The following is a 16035-nucleotide window of genomic DNA, read 5'->3' on the forward strand; positions in this document are numbered from 1 at the left end:
AAGATCCTGCATGCCTCATGGTGCAGCCAAAAAAAAAAAAAAAGAAAAAGAAAAGAAAAAAAAAGCAAAGCAATGTTGTATATTCATTCAGTACAGTTCCATTTTTGTAAGCGGAGAGTATATGGGTGTATGTGTAGGTATTCATTGAACATATAAAAAGCAGAAGGGACTTTAATGTAGAAAGTGTGTAAAGAGAATACTCACAGACACTTGGGAAAATGTAATGAACAATCTCTCTCCTCAACTTTTTGCAGCCAGGGAGAGCCAGCACTTACGGAGGATGTTATGCAAGAATCCATTCTCCATACCCATTATACTCATTTTTTCCTGTAATACTCGCCTCCTCCTAATATATGATATAATTTACCTATTTGTTGTGCCTGTTACTTAATGTCTGTGCTCCCTTGTAAGATTATAAGCTCCATGGGGCAAGATCTTTGTTTTGTTCACTGAAGTAGCCCCAGCACTGTGAACAGTGCCTGGCACATAGCAGGTGTTCATCAATGTATCTTATGACCGAATGAACTCACCGAGTGGTCATGAAACACTGGACCCCGATGGAGGTCTCACAGGGGTGCTTTGTTTGTGGAAGTGCACGGAGCTGCTCTCACAAAGGTCCCCATCTCAGACCCTGAGGGTAGCATCCTCATAACAGTCCCCAGATGTGAATTCCCTCTGCCAGGAAGACCCTGTGCCCAAAGGACGAAGGTCTGAGCCCCTGAATATCTGTGATGTTTGCTAGAATTATTGAACTTATAGTCACTTACGCAAGTCACTTAACTGTGCTGCCAAGACACTTTTTTTTTTAAGATTTTGTTTTTGATGTGGACCATTTTTAAAGTCTTTACTGAATTTGTTACAATATTGCTTTTGTTTTATGTTTTGGTTTTTTGGCCGCTAGGCATGTGGGAACCTTAGCTCCCTGACCAGGGATGGAACCCGCACCGCCTGCATTGGAAGGCGAAGTCTTAACCACTGGACCACCAGGGAAGTCCCCATTTTTAAATAAAAAATAACTTCAACTTCCCTTTTTATTGAAGCAACAAAAACAAAAATTTTTAATATACATAAATAAAATTAAGAAAATAAATCCCACCACTTAGAAAATCCCTGCAGTGTACACTCTCCCATAAGTTTTTATGAATTCTACATGTTTTTTTTTTTTTAAGAAATATTTATTTATTTATTTATTGGCTGCGTTGGGTCTTTGTTGCTGCGCGCAGTCTTTCTAGTTGTGGCGAGCAGGGGCTACTCTTCGTTGCAGTGCGCAAGCTTCTCATTGCAGTGGCTTCTTGTTGCGGAGCATGGGCTCTAGGCACGCGGGCTTCAGTAGTTGTGGCTCGCGGGCTCTAGAGCGCAAGCTCAGTAGTTGTGGCACACGGGCTTAGTTGCTCTGCGGCATGTGGGATCTTCCTGGACCAGGGCTCGAACCCATGTCCCCTGCGTTGTCAGGCAGACTCTTAACCACTGCGCCACCGGGGAAGTCCCTCTACATGTATTTTTAAAAGGGGGGGCACCTTAGACATTACTATTTTAACTGTTTACGGTTTTGAGTCACACCTTACAGTATCTCATTTTTCTTACAGGATTTTATTCTGGAACATTACAGTGAAGATAGCTACCTCTATGAAGATGAAATAGCAGATCTTATGGATCTGAGACAAGTATGTTTCTGTGTGCAGCAGGGTGAGGAGGGTGGCTACCAGAGCTTGATGAGTCTTCAGATGATCCCATTATTTCATTTGAAGTCTTGTAGAATCACTGGTGGTCGGAGGTGGTAGGGAGGAACTGTCAGAATCATCCATTCAACTTGCCACATAAGAAGACCACAGAGGGGACAGACATACCTGTCTGGGGCTGGGTTCCAGGTCTCATGAGTTCACTCCAGCCTTGCCCATCTCTCCTAGAGTTCATGATACCAGCACTGGGGCCTAGGCTCCAGAGAAATAGCGTGTGTGAGCATCTTCCCTGCCTGGCTGTCTGCTCTATGCTCACCCGGTCACCCCCTCACCCCCTCAGTGGTTCCTTTCCTTTCAGGCCTGTCGCACGCCCAGCCGAGATGAGGCTGGGGTCGAGCTGCTGATGAGTTACTTCATCCAGCTGGGGTTTGTTGAGAGCCGATTCTTCCCACCCACCCGACAGATGGGGATCCTGTTTACCTGGTAGGTGCCTGGGCTGGGGCTTTCCCACTCTGGCCACAGCTGGGAACCTCTGTCCCACGGAGGCTTCTCTGCACTGTGGCCTCCTCTTTCTAACTGTCCCGTTAATACAGGAGACATGTAGATAAACCAGTGTTTATTTATGAAGGGGATCCAGGGGGAGAAGGCTCCAACGGACCGTGGCTTCTTGCTTCTCAGAGCAAGTGAGCCGAGGAGAAGAGGCATTTTTTTCATGCTCATCTTATCGCGGGGGAAACACTGGGGCTCTGAGGTGGAACTAACAAGAAACAAGATTCTTGTCCCAGATAGCATGGGAATGGGAATCAGGTTTTGTCCCAGTGACAAGGGCAGCAAACAGAAATAGATCAGATTTTAAAAACTGAAGCAGCACCTTGGATTCTTCCCCAGAGTTGGTACTTAGCATGATTAGTGTTGTCTAAATATTTTGGAGATGCTATACCTCTTCTCTGAGTTGCTTAGGGCTGTGTGAAATGAAAGTAAATCCCAGTAGCTAAGGGGCATATTCAAAGTTTAATTTCACCACAGCAGATGGCTATTGATGCTTCCTTTTGGAAGGAAAGGCAGATGACTTTTCCTAAAGATGGGTTAGCTGCCGGCACGTGGGTGAAAGGGCCAAATGTGACTTCTCCTTAGTGTTGAATTAGGAAGAAGCTCCATATCTATCCCCTGGTTGATCTGTGAACTTTAAAACATATCCTGAGTCTTTTAGACTTCAGGAAGAATTATGAAGGGTTAGGATTTGCTATATTTCATTTAGGAGAAGCCTTCTTTTTTTTTTTTTTAATACATTGTATTTTTTAGAGCAGTTTCAGGTTCATAGTAAAATTGAGGGGGAGGTATAGAGAGTCCCCGTGTAGCCCCTGCCCCTGCACACCCGCAACCTCCGCCACTGTCAACATCCCCCCACCAGAATGTTCCATTTGTTACAGCTGATGAACCTACATTGGCTCACTGTCACCCAACATCCATTGTTTACAGTAGGGTTCACTCTTGGTGGGCTACCTTCCATGGGTTTGGACAAGTGTAATAATGACATGTATCCACATCATATCCTAGTATCACACAGAACAGTTTCACTACCCTACAATCCTCTGCCTTCCACCTAGGCATCCTCACCCTTCCCCACCCCCAATCCTGACAACCACTGATTCTTTTTGTCTTTTCCAGGATGTCATATAGTTGGAATCATACAGTATGTAGCCTTTCCAGATTGGCTTCTTTCACGTAGTCACATGCATTTAAGGTTTCTCCATGTCTTTTCATGGCTTGATAGCTCATTTCTTTTTAGTGCTGCATAATTTTCCACTGTGTAGCTGTACCACAGTCTGTATATCCATTCACCTATGGAAGGACGTCCCGGTTGAGAATCCCTATTTCAGTTTGCGCTTGCGGGTGTCTTTATTCAGTATGATCAGGCCCATCGTCTTGCTTGGAAATAAAACCTCATTGCATGTGCATCTTTGAGTTTTATTCAAGAAATAAGTTCTGTCCATTTTTACCCAAAGGTGGCACTCACTAGCCAAGGAATTCATATTCTGAAAAGACATTTCTTTTAAATAGGTATGACTCCCTCACGGGGGTTCCGGTTAGCCAACAGAACTTGCTGCTGGAGAAGGCCAGCATTCTGTTTAACATTGGAGCCGTCTACACACAGATCGGGACCCGGTGCAATCGACAGACAGAAGCTGGGCTGCAGAGCGCAGTGGATGCCTTTCAGAGAGCCGCAGGTGTGTCTCTGCGAGGGCTGCCAGGATAGAACCCTGGCCCTGCCAGGTGGCCCTGGTACCCCAGCTGAAGGGGGTTCGTGGGTCCTCCCCAGGCCCACGCTTGGCCTCACAGGCCTGAAAGGGCCAGGCCAGTTTCCAGAGCCGGTGTATCTTCCCACCAAGAAAATCACTTACTGGCTCAAACCCTGTCTCTGTCTGAATGTGGCTCGTGTACACAGTAGTTAACGATTAATCTTTTCCAAACGAGTGGCCCCGGAGATGGCGGTGAATAGACTGTTTCTTTGAACACAGTTTCGAAGAAGAGAATAAGTTTTCTCAAATGGTGGGAATGTAAGCTTTTTCTTTTTTCTTTCATCAGACTTGCCTGTTTGGTGCATATTACTACACTTGCCTTTCTGTTATGCTCATTCTGAGAAGCTGGCTCACCCAAGGTTGCTCTTCTTGGCCCCCTACCAAGTGACACTTAGTGCCAGCCTGTAGAGGACTGGGGGCTGCCAGGCGAGGTGCAATGGGCAGGCCTGCCTCCTGGGTGTCCGAGGGTCCTGCATTGCTCCCCTCTAGCAGGGCCTGTGACCAGCAGTCTCGGCACAGGGAATAGTGGGCAAAAGCAGTGACAAGCACAGACCAACGTGTGATGCACTGAGCTGGCTCCACAGCGAGTTTCCTTCTGTGCTGGTCCTTGTCACTCTGTTTCGGGATGTTACCCCTGGCAGAAAACCTTTTGGGGTATCTGAGTTTGCTCTGCAAGGCCATGAAGAACTGTGGCTTTGCCATTTTGGCTGATCATGGAATTGCTTGGTTAAAATGATTGATCCCTTGGGAGGAAGCGACACTGTGAAATTCCATGTGGGAGTTGATTTCTTTCACTGTAAATCCTTTTCTGGGCTCATCTTTCCTTCTGAGGACTCTGAAGCAGGTATGCTTGGTGACCTGTCTCTAAGATTCCAGAGATATGGACAAAACAAAGCTTGAGAACAGAGTAGGAGCGAACCCGAGAAAGGAGCAGACAGCCTGCAGCCGTCGCCTTCCTTCTGCAGGGCAGTTTATGCTTTGCAGCAACACCAGAAGAACCAGTCAGATGGGATTTGTGCCGGAGATTTTATTTCAGCTCCAGGTTGATTGTCATTTAATGCTGTGACACTTTTCTAACATAAAAAAGTCACCTGAGGGCTACGGCATGAAAATTTCCACTGGAGTGGTTGAGTTGATCTTTCTTGAGGTCCTGGGGGAAAGCCCGGAATTTCTGAATGACCCAGGGGTTAAGTGTGAGCTTGTCCGCCTGAGAGCCCTTCCGTCATTCTGTCTGCCTTCTGCCTTCACCTCCATCAAATGTCTAGTCACGTATGGAATTTCTCACAAGTGTCCCAGGTGAGACAGGAATGGACAGGGAGCAGGCTGGTTTCCTTGCTTGATACAGACGTAAATGTTTTGGAAGAGAGTTGGAAGACAAAAGTTCTCTAGCTGGGTAAAACATACATAACAAAACTACCATTTTAACCATTTTTAGGATTACTGTTCGTTGGCATTAAGTACAGTCACATGGTTGTGCAAGTATCCATCTCCAGAACTTTTTTATCACCCCAAACAGAAACTCTGTCCCATTAGACACGAAATCTCCATTCCTTCCTCCCCTCAGCCCCTGGGAAACATTCTACTTTTTGTCTCTGTGAATTTGACTGTTCCAGGTACCTCATCTCACCCAGTGGAATCATACGACATTGGTCCTTGAGATGGACCTATTTCACTTAGTGTGATGTCTTCATCCATGTTGTAGCGTGTGTCAGAATTGCCTTCCTTTTTAAGGCTGAAATATTCCGTTGTAGGTATATACCACATTTTGTGTATCCCCATGTCTGTGGATGGACATTTGAATTGTTTCTGCCTTTTGGTTATTGGGAATAATGCTGCCATGTGCATTCATGTATAAATATCAATTTAAGTCTCTGCTTTCAATTCTGTGGGGTTATACCTAGGAGTAGAATTGCTGGATCTTATGGTAATTGAGAATCAGATTTTTCTAAAGATGCTTCAGGACACCAGTTTTATATTTTTGCTTCTGTCATCTTCCATACTCCTGAGCAGCATGGTGAAATAAATATGATCCCCAACTAATGTGCAAAACAATTCCAATCGTAGGGGTTTTAAACTACCTGAAAGAGACGTTTACTCACACTCCAAGTTACGACATGAGTCCCGCTATGCTCAGTGTGCTGGTCAAAATGATGCTCGCGCAAGCCCAAGAAAGCATGTTTGAGAAAATGTGCCTTTCTGGGATCCAGAACGAGTTCTTCATACTGGTGAAGGTGGCTCAGGAGGCTGCCAAGGTAAGCCTTGCTGTTTCCCGTGACTTTCGGAGTGAGTGGGATTCGTTGGTGTGGGCCCACTGGACGCAGCGGGGGCTTCCCACGGCAGCTTGCCTGTGACCTGGGCAGCATGCCTGCCCAGGCTGGCCAGAGTGCTGGCTTGCATTTTCTTGGCAAGTAATGGTGTTTCAGATACGGATCACTGATTCCATCTGCAGCTTAGCCTAAAAACCAGCATAATGACAGTGGCCTGATCTCCCTGTTAACTCTGACACTGACAGTGCTAGGAGACCTTGGAGTTGCTCCCAGATTCTGGAGCGACCTCTGGCAGGGGCCGCTGCCTAGAAGAAAGGGCTCTTTTTCTGCAGCCCAGATACGTGAGGGCCCCTGTGCCACCCTCCTCGTTCCCAACATTTTTTCCGTTTTAGGTGGGAGAGGTCTATCGGCAGCTGCACACGGCCATGAACCAGGAGCCAGTGAAGGAGAACATCCCATACTCCTGGGCCAGCTTGGCCTGCGTGAAGGCGCACCACTATGAAGCCCTGGCCCACTACTTCACAGCCACCCTCCTCATCGACCACCAGTGTAAGGCTTGGCATCTCAGGGCTCTGGGCTTTGGTCAGGGTTTTGCTGCCTCTGGGTGATTCTGAGCTGAGTGAGAGCTGTCTACCTGCCTGGGAGATGCTCACAGCCTGGGGGCAGAGGGTGGGGATTACTTGTTGGCCCAGGCAACAGGGTGGGATTAGGTGGTTCCTTCCTGTGGGAGGAAGAGGGGTAGCATTCCTTCTGCCTGGGATGGAACAGACAGCTTCATGGAGATGATGTTTCACCTGGAATCTAGGGCCAGGACTAGACCAGGGAGGCACTCGCCTCAGGCACAAAAATCTAAGGGGATGAACTCAGTAATTGAGATAATATTTTAACATTATAATTGTAAATGAATCAAAACTAAGGCAAAAAAATCCTTGGTGATTAAAATTTTAAATAAGGACACAGAGCAATAACGGTGCCATACTGAGCCACATGGGAACCTGAAATTAAAAAAATTTTTGATCGGTTGTTTACGATGAATATTTTTGTATTCATTTTGATATTTAGAAAATTGTATTAAAATATCATATATATCTTGATGGCTGAGTTTGGGGCACCCCCTTAAATGTTCAGCCTGCAGTGAGTGCCTCACCCTTCTCCCTGTAGTCTTGGCTCTGATCTGAGGTTGGGTGGGACTTCTGTTGCAATTGGTGCTCATCAGGGCAGCCCTCTGAGTAACGAAAAGGATAACCTCTGGGACCAAGACTGCCTGGGGTCATATCTCAGCTCTGTCATTTACTAGCTGGGTGATCTTGGGCAAGTTACTTACCTGCTCTGTGCCTCAGTTTTCTCATCTGTAAAATGGGGACATGAAGAGAACCTACCTCACAGGCTGTTGTGAAAACTAAATGCCTCTGTGCAAAGCTAAATAGTGCCTTGTATATGGTGGGCTCTCTGGAAGTGTCAGCTGCTCCTGCTAGCATTATTTTATGGTCTAGTAGGCAGGACAAGTCATGTAAACCAGCCGAAATACAGTGCTTCAGTCACTGTGGTAGGAACACAAATGAGGTAGCGGTTGGAGTCCTTGGTGGAGTCATGGATGGTTCCTCAGAGGCGGTGCCATTCGAGTTAGACGGGGGACTCTGAGGAGGACTTTCCCAGCTGAACGAGGAGGGAAAGGACAGCTAGAGTGAGAACAGGATCTGAGTGAGCCCTGGAACAGAGGCCAGAAGTGTTGAGGTAGCGGTGGGTGGTGTGGTGAGGTCAGGAGGGGACACATGCCAGGGAGGGTGCAGGCATGGAGGCCCCCAGAGGTTTGAGGTGGGGCTGTGCTTGGAGGTTCATGAGATGGGTGACGGGGAGCAGGTAGAAAGCAGGGGCTTGGAGCCAAATCATGAGCCCCTAGAGTGTGCCGGGCCCCCTGCACAGAGACCTTGGGCTTGATTGCCTGGGTATGCCAAGGGGTGGAAAGGAGACCTATTATCCCAAGTGCCTTGTAAAGCTGGAGAAGGGAACCTGGGGATGTGGTTGAAAGAGGGATCTCTCAGTGGGTCTGCGGTGCCATCTATAGAGCCTGCACCACAGCCGCAAGAAGGGATTTATCCTGTGGTTTTTGTTGCAGTGAAGCCTGGCACAGATGAGGACCACCAGGAGAAGTGCCTGTCCCAGCTCTACGACCACATGCCAGAGGGGATGACGCCCTTGGCCACCCTGAAAAACGTTCACCAGCGCCGGCAGCTGGGTGTGTGTCGGCTCTCCTGCTCCCTCCCTCCCTGTGCCCCATCTGATACTCCCACTCACAAGCAGCTCCAGACAGGTCCCCAGGGCAGGGCCCGGAGAGTAGGGCTTCCAGAGTCATCGTGGCCACTCTGGATTCAGAAACCGGGAGGCATAGTCCTCTGGCCCCAACGGGCTTCCAGAGCTGTGTTCTCACAGGTTCTGCAAGGGATCAGGGCTCCCACGATGGAGCCAGAGCTTTGGCCATCTTCCAACACCCTAGTGGTCCAGGGCATGGCCCTTGGTCTTGCTAATCTGGAAGAACACATTTCTTAGGCCACACCTAAGAACTGCTAATGAATTGTCCTAGTTTGGTCTCTAACAGGTCTCAGAGTGAGTATGCTTTCCATGTCCAAACCTGAATTCTTCCTCCACCCAATCTTGTCCCCCCCACCCCACACATGCACTCTCCCCATCTCAGGGATGGTAGCTCCATCCTTCTAGGTGTGCAGGCCAGAAACCTTGGACGCATTCTCCACCCTCATCTTTCTTTCTCATCCCCGCATTTGATTAGCGAATCCCGTTGGCTCTACCTAGAAAAATATCCCAAATCTGACCACTTCTTATCTACCACCCTGGTCCAAGCTTACTTCTTACTTAACAGACATTGACTCGCTTAAACCTCACACAACCCTCTGAGATACATATGGTATGATTCCCCGTTTTTCATCTGAGGAAACAGAGGCCCAGAGAGGTCACACAGCTTGCCCAGCTTTTGACCAGGGAGCCCTCATGGTCCCATCTCACCCAGAGGTGGAGCAGAATTCCTCACCTGCACTTGTGAGGCTGGACATGGTCAGGCCCCTGTTCCTCTCTGGCCTCATTCCGTACCCTTCTGTCTAGCCCTCACTCCCTCCAACCAAACTCCCAAGTTCCTTGTTGTCCTTAAACATGCAGGTATGCTCCTGCCCCAGGGCCTTTGCACTTGCCGCTGTTCTTCTAGGAGCGCTGTTCTGTCAGATATCCTCTTGACTGCTCCCTCACTTCCTTCAGGGCTCCGCTTAAAAGTTACCTTCTAAAAGGCCTTTTTTGATCGCGCATAATAGGAGGGCAACTCCTCATTCCCCATCTTCTCGTGTCACATCTGCCTATTTTTACTTCTGCTTTATTTTTCTCCAGAACCTTATAGCCACATGAACCATTACATATTTCTTTGCTTGTTAATTATCTATCTGTCTTCAACCACTAGCATGTAAACTCCATGAATGCAGAGGCGAGTTTTTGTTCATTGCTTTATCTCTAATGCCTAGAATGTTCGGTAAATGTTTGCTGAATGAAAGTTTTATAGACACAAGTGAGCATATTGTACACACATTTAAGAGGGACTGAAGCCATCCAGGCAGATCCTTCAGAAAAGAGAACATCCACCTTTCTGGGCGAATCCTTGGGCACTTGGGCTCTCCTTGAGGTCCTCACATTGCAGTTTACGACATGTGTCTGTGGTCTTGATTTTCTGTGGGCAGGCAAGTCCCATCTGTGCCGAGCTGTCACCCATCACGAGGAGTCCGTGAGGGAGGCCAGCCTGTGCAAGAAACTCCGGAACATCGAGGTGCTGCAGGAGGTGCTGTCTGCGGCACACCAGCGATCCCGGCTCAAGTACACCCAGCTCCGTGAGGACTATGACCTGCTGAGCTTGACTGAGGTTCCCGACATCATCTGTGAGTGGCCTGGGTGCTGGTGCCAGGTGCAGAGTGTGCCATGTGAGAGGCAGGGGCGCTCGGGCGCTCATCCTGCAGGGGCCGGGCAGACCCTCGCTGTGTGCCGGGCACTGGGACAGGGCCGCGTGCTGCTCTTGCCCTGGAGTCCTCACCTCCTCATTCCCAGATCCAGGGCCTTCTTTACGGTCTTCGTCCTTGTTGACCCCTTGGTGGCAGCCGACCCCCTCCTGCCCCTCAACACACCACCTGTGGCGTCAGGGCCCTGCCACCTTGGTTCTTTTTGCCCTCACTTTCCTCTCCACCCTATTTGCTGACGGTCTTGCCCAAACCCACCCACCTCCCCTCCTGGCGTTCTTGCGGGTCTCCTCTCCCTGGTTTGCTTCCTCTAGATTCCTTTCCTTAAAGTCTCATGACCTCCCCCTGGGGTTCCAGCCACCACCGCTAGTTAGGAGACCCCAGGAACTGCCTTTTGCCTCGACGTTTTCCCTATGCTCCATACCCACCCACATGCCAACTGCCTTCTGGAAAACTGCGCTTTGCTATCTGTCTTTTACCTCCGGCTCCATAGTTTGAAAGCCACCTGCATCCTTATTCCTGCTCCAAGGCTTGATCTTTACCCTGTTTTCTCCATTTGCTTTCTTCTTTTTTTTTCCCCAGACAAAAATTATTTTTATTATGAAACAAGGAGTAAAATTTTCACTGATACCGTGAATCCAGTGGGTGCAGGGAAAAGTTTTTACTTTGGCAGTGAAAATTTCTTCAAAATCTAGTTCATCGTGTCTGTGTGTGAGTGTGTGTGTGGTGAGAACACTTAAGATCTACCCTCAAGTATACAATATAGTGTTGTTATAGTCACCGTACTGTGTTAGACCTCTAGAACTTACTCATCCTGCATAACTGAAACTCTGTACCCTTTCACCAACATTTCCTCACAGCACCCACCCCCCACTGCCCCCGGCATCCAGCATTCTGCTCTCTGCTTCTAGGAGTTTGACTTTATTTATTATTTTTTATTGTATGAGTTACAGGTGTACAGCATTATAATTCAACATCTGTATACACTAGAGTGATCACCACCACAAGTCTAGTTACCATCCATCACCAAAGAGTTGACCCTCTTCACCCATTTTGCCCATCCCTCCCCCACAAACCCCTCTGGTAACCACAAATCTGTTCTCTGTATCTATGAGTTTGTTTTTGTTTTGTTTGTTCATTTGTTTTGGGGGATTTTTTTAGATTCCAATCATATGGTGTTTTTTTTTTCCTCTATCTGACTTATTTCACTTAACATGATATCCTCAAGGTCCATCCATTTAGTTGCAAGTCACAGGATTTCATTCTTTTTTTTTTTTTTCTTTTTTGTCTGAGTAGTGTTCCATTGTATATATATACCACATCTTCTTTACCTGTTCATTCGTCTATGGACACTTAGGTTGTTTCCATATCTTGGCTATTGCAAACAATGCTGCAGTGAACATAGGGGTGCATATACCTTTTAGAATTAGTGCTTCAAGTTCTTCAGATAAATACCCAGAATTGGAATAGCTGGGTCATATGAACTATGCTTACCTTTTTGAGGAATCTCCATACTGTTTTTCCATAGTGGCTGCACTAATTTACAGTCCCACCCACAGTGTATAAGGGTTCCCTTTTTTCCACATCCTCTCCAACATTTGTTATTTCTTGTCTTTTTGATAATAGCCAATTATAACACGTGTGAGGTGATATCTCACTGTGGTTTTGATTTACATTTTCCTAATAATTAGTGGTGTTTTATGTGCCTGTTGGCTATCTGTATGTCTTTCTTGGAAAAATGCCTATTCAGACCCTCTGCCCATTTTTTAATTGAGTTGTTTGGTTTTTTGTTGTTGAGTTGTATGTGTTCTTTATATACTTTGGATAGTAACTCCTTATCACATATATAATTTGCAACTGTCTTCTCCCATTCAGTAAATTGCCTTTTCATTTTGATGATAGTTCCCATGACTGTGCAGAAGCTTTTTAGTTTGACGTAGTCCCATTTGTTTGTTTTTGCTTTTGTTTCCCTTGCCTTTGGAGTCAGATCCACAAAAATATCACTAAAAACAATGTCACTGAGGTTTCCACCTATGTTTTCTTCTAGGAATTATATGGTTTTAGGTCTTACATTCAAGTCTTTACTCCATGTTGAGTTAGTTTTTGTGCATGGTGTAAGATAGTGATCCAGTTTCATTCTTTTGCATGTGGCTGTTTAGTTTTCCCAGCACCATTTATTGAAGAGACCATCCTTTTTCCATTGTCTGTTCTTTGCTTCTTGGTCATAAATTAATTGTTCATCTATGCGTGGGTTTATTTCTGGGTTTTCAGGTCTGTTCCATTGATCTGTGTGTCTGTTTTTGTGCCCATACCATACTGTTTTGATTACTGTAGCTTCATGGTATAGTTGAAATCAGGGAGCATGATACCTCCAGCTTTGTTCTTCCTTCTCAAGATTGTTTTGGCTATTCGGGATCTTTTGTGGTTCCATACAAATTTTAGAATTATTTGTTCTTGTTTTGTGAAATATGCCATTAGATTTTTGATAGGGATTGCATTGAATTAGTAGATTGCTTTGGGTATTATGGCCATCTTAACAATATTAATTTTTCCAGTCCACAAACATGGAATTATCTTTCCATTTATTTGTGTCTTCTTCAATTTCCTTCATGAATGTCCTATAGTTTTCAGTGTAGAGATCTTTCACTTCCTTGGGTAAATTTATTCCTAGGTGTTTTATTATTTTTGATGCAACTGTAAATTGGATTGTCTTAATTTCTCTTTCTGATAGTTTGTTATTAGTGTATAGAAATGCCATGGATTTCTGTATATTGATTTTTTATTCTGCAGCTTTACTGAATTCATTGATTAGTTCTAACAGTCTTTTGGTGAAGTCTGTAGGGTTCCTTTAAGTAGGATTATGTCATCTGCAAATAGTGTCAGTTTTACTATTGATTTGGATGCCTTAACTTCTTTTTCTTGACTAATTGCTATGACTAGGACTTCCAATACTATGATGAATAAAAATGGTAAGAGTGGGCATCCTTGTCTTGTTCCTGATCTTAGAGGAAAAGTTTTCAAGACTTGTCATATATGGCCTTTATTATGTTGAGATTTGTTCCCTCTATACCCCTTTCATTGAGGGGTTTTATCATAAATAGATTTGAAGAGTTTGGCCGTTTCAGATTCCACATATAAGTGAGATCTCGCTCCCCAGTACTATGAGGGTGATACTAGTATCACCTGCATCTTAAAGATGAGGCAGTGGAGGCTTAGAGAGATCAAAGTCTTTGTTCCAGGTGACCAAGCTGGTTGGTGGAAACAGGAATGGTGCTCAGGGATTCTCCTTCATGGACACAGGCCACTTCCCTGGCCCCCTTGTCCACACAGTAGAGACAACGTCCACAGAGGGAGGGAGATGCACAGCTCCTGGCGAGGCTGTCTGGGGGTGGTGGCACCACTCTTGTAGTGGATGAGTAGCCTGTCTGAGCCCAGTGCTGTGTGAAGCAGTTTGTTTGTAAGAAACCACAGGGCCGTCCCGTGAATACAGGGGTGTGTCAGTCTTCTTGGCAGTGCCAGTCTTCTTCCCCATATTTTCTTTTTATACTGTTGTTCATGTATACTTAGCCTGCACTGGGATCCTTTGTTAGACACTGACTAGCCTCATGGGAAGGGTTGGCTTGAGCCTGCCATGAATATGATAGTGGAGATTTGGCAAACCCACTTCTCACTCTGAAATCCTCACATCACACATGAATACTGAAGAGAGGAAGCCCATCTCACCCGAAACTGTGCTGAAAGCATGTTATTTCCATAACAGCCACACCTGAAACGTAGGTTACTTCTCAGTAGGATTTTGTGAATACCAGAGGATGTCCCCTAGAATACAAATAAGCTCCTCGAAGGCAGGGGATTTGTCTTATTGTCACTACTCTATCCCAGCCCCAGAGTGGGATACAGCTCATAGTAGATAGCCAAATGGAGTTAGCCCTGAGTTTTCAAGGATAACTTTCCATTACAGTAACATTTATGCTTTTACTTTTAATCTTCTTTTCCAGCTAAAACTGAGCGAGAGGTTGAAATTATACCGCCACAGTTCTCCAAGGTGACAGTAACGGACTTCTTCCAGAAGCTGGTATGTTGAACATTTATTTCATAATGACTTGAGGGTGAAGCTTTTTTATAAGTTGCAAGTATGTAAAAGGCTACTTTTAGATGTTTTTGATTTTTAATTAGAGATGTTATATAAGATTATTTAAATTAAGATAATTTTAAAAAGATAATTTTATCTTAAGTATATTGGATCTTTTAGAGAAAATGGCAATTAACCTTCTTGTATGACTTTGTAGCATGTATTATCTCAGATGGTATCATTAGTCTCGGAGCAGGGCCGAATGAAATCTGTAAGGACAATAAGGCATCATTTCCTTTGGTTTTCAAAAGTTCCTGATTCAGCCTTCAGCTCCTACAGTTAATGATGCTCTATTCCGAAGGGCCCTTTATCTGTGTTTTCGGCTAATAAGAGATGGACGCCTCCTCGAAGCATTCACTTCACTGCAGAAGAAGGAGACTTGGGGTTCACCCTGAGAGGAAACTCCCCAGTTCAAGTCCACTTCCTGGATCCATACTGCTCTGCTACGGTAAGTGTGGACCCTTCTAAATTGGGAGCAAAACTCACTGGCATCTTTGCAGACAGTGAAACTGGTAAAATATAAAGAGAGCTGCCCAAACAAATGTATGTGGGTGATTCAATTTAGGGTTCCTCTATGTAAAAGGCCTTGCTTTATGGGAAGGCCTCTCATACCTTTCTTGCCCAAAGAGAAAAGGATTAATTTTTGCCTTCTTGAAGCAAACTTGTGCAGATAATTATTTTATTAATGAACTTGGGAACTGCTTTAGGGATCTGAATGAACAGAACATTGACCTTTTTTTTTTTTTTTTTTTTTTTTTTGCCGTACGCGGGCCTCTCACTCTTGTGGCCTCTCTCATTGCGGAGCACAGGCTCCGGATGCACAAGCTCAGTGACCATGGCTCATGGGCTTAGTTGCTCTGTGGCATGTGGGGTCCTCCCGGACTGGGGCACGAACCCGCGTCCCCTGCTTCAGCAGGCGGACTCTCAACCACTGTGCCACCAGGGAAGCCCTGACCTTTATTTAAATCATACTTTCATAGGTAGCAGGAGCCAAGGAAGGGGATTATATTGTTTCCATTCAAGACGTGGATTGTAAGTGGCTGACCGTGAGTGAGGTTATGAAGCTGCTGAAGAGCTTTGGTCAGAACGACATTGAGATGAAGGTCGTGAGCCTCCTGGATGCCACGTCGTCCATGGTGAGTGCTGATGCCCCCTGGCAGCAAACAGCGACGTGGAGGGAAGTCAGTGTGAGTCCAGCCCCAGAGGTCTTTATCCGGACCCCTGCCTCCTGCCTGCATTTGTAACGTGCCACAAATGACTGAACTCCTAAGCCCGTCATCACTGGGACGTGCTCAACTTGGGTCAGAGAGATCACTGGAAAGCTTTTTTTTTTAATCCTATAGATCAGCGGTCCCCAGCCTTTTTGGCACCAGAGACTGGTTTTGCGGAAGACACTTTCTCCATGGATGCGGGGTGGGGCGGGGGGGATGGCTCAGGCGGTAACGTGAGCGATGGGGAGCGATGGGGAGAGATGGGGAGCGGCAGATGGAGCTTCGCTCGCTCTCCCGCCACTCACCTCCTGCTGTGCGGCCGGGTTTCTAACAGGCTGTGGACTGGTACCGATCCACGGCCCAGGGGTTGGGACCCCTGCTATAGATAAAAGAACCAATTGATTTATTTTTCTGGTTAAATTCTTTTCAATTGCAAAAGTAG

General features: G+C 46.2%; 1 protein-coding gene across 1 annotated transcript in view; it reads left to right on the plus strand.

The window, feature by feature from the left end:
* Positions 1–16035, plus strand: part of RHPN2 (rhophilin Rho GTPase binding protein 2) — a 57762-nt gene that overhangs the window by 36088 nt on the left and 5639 nt on the right. The window contains exons 5-14 of the mRNA XM_060084391.1: positions 1587–1664; positions 2038–2162; positions 3741–3907; positions 6044–6231; positions 6639–6795; positions 8363–8482; positions 9981–10175; positions 14249–14325; positions 14684–14830; positions 15363–15518. Of these exons, the coding sequence (XP_059940374.1) occupies positions 1587–1664; positions 2038–2162; positions 3741–3907; positions 6044–6231; positions 6639–6795; positions 8363–8482; positions 9981–10175; positions 14249–14325; positions 14684–14830; positions 15363–15518 (1410 nt within the window). The remainder of the gene's footprint in view (positions 1–1586; positions 1665–2037; positions 2163–3740; positions 3908–6043; positions 6232–6638; positions 6796–8362; positions 8483–9980; positions 10176–14248; positions 14326–14683; positions 14831–15362; positions 15519–16035) is intronic.

The sequence above is a fragment of the Mesoplodon densirostris genome, chromosome 19, assembly GCF_025265405.1.
Source record: "Mesoplodon densirostris isolate mMesDen1 chromosome 19, mMesDen1 primary haplotype, whole genome shotgun sequence".
Lineage (NCBI taxonomy): Eukaryota > Metazoa > Chordata > Mammalia > Artiodactyla > Ziphiidae > Mesoplodon > Mesoplodon densirostris.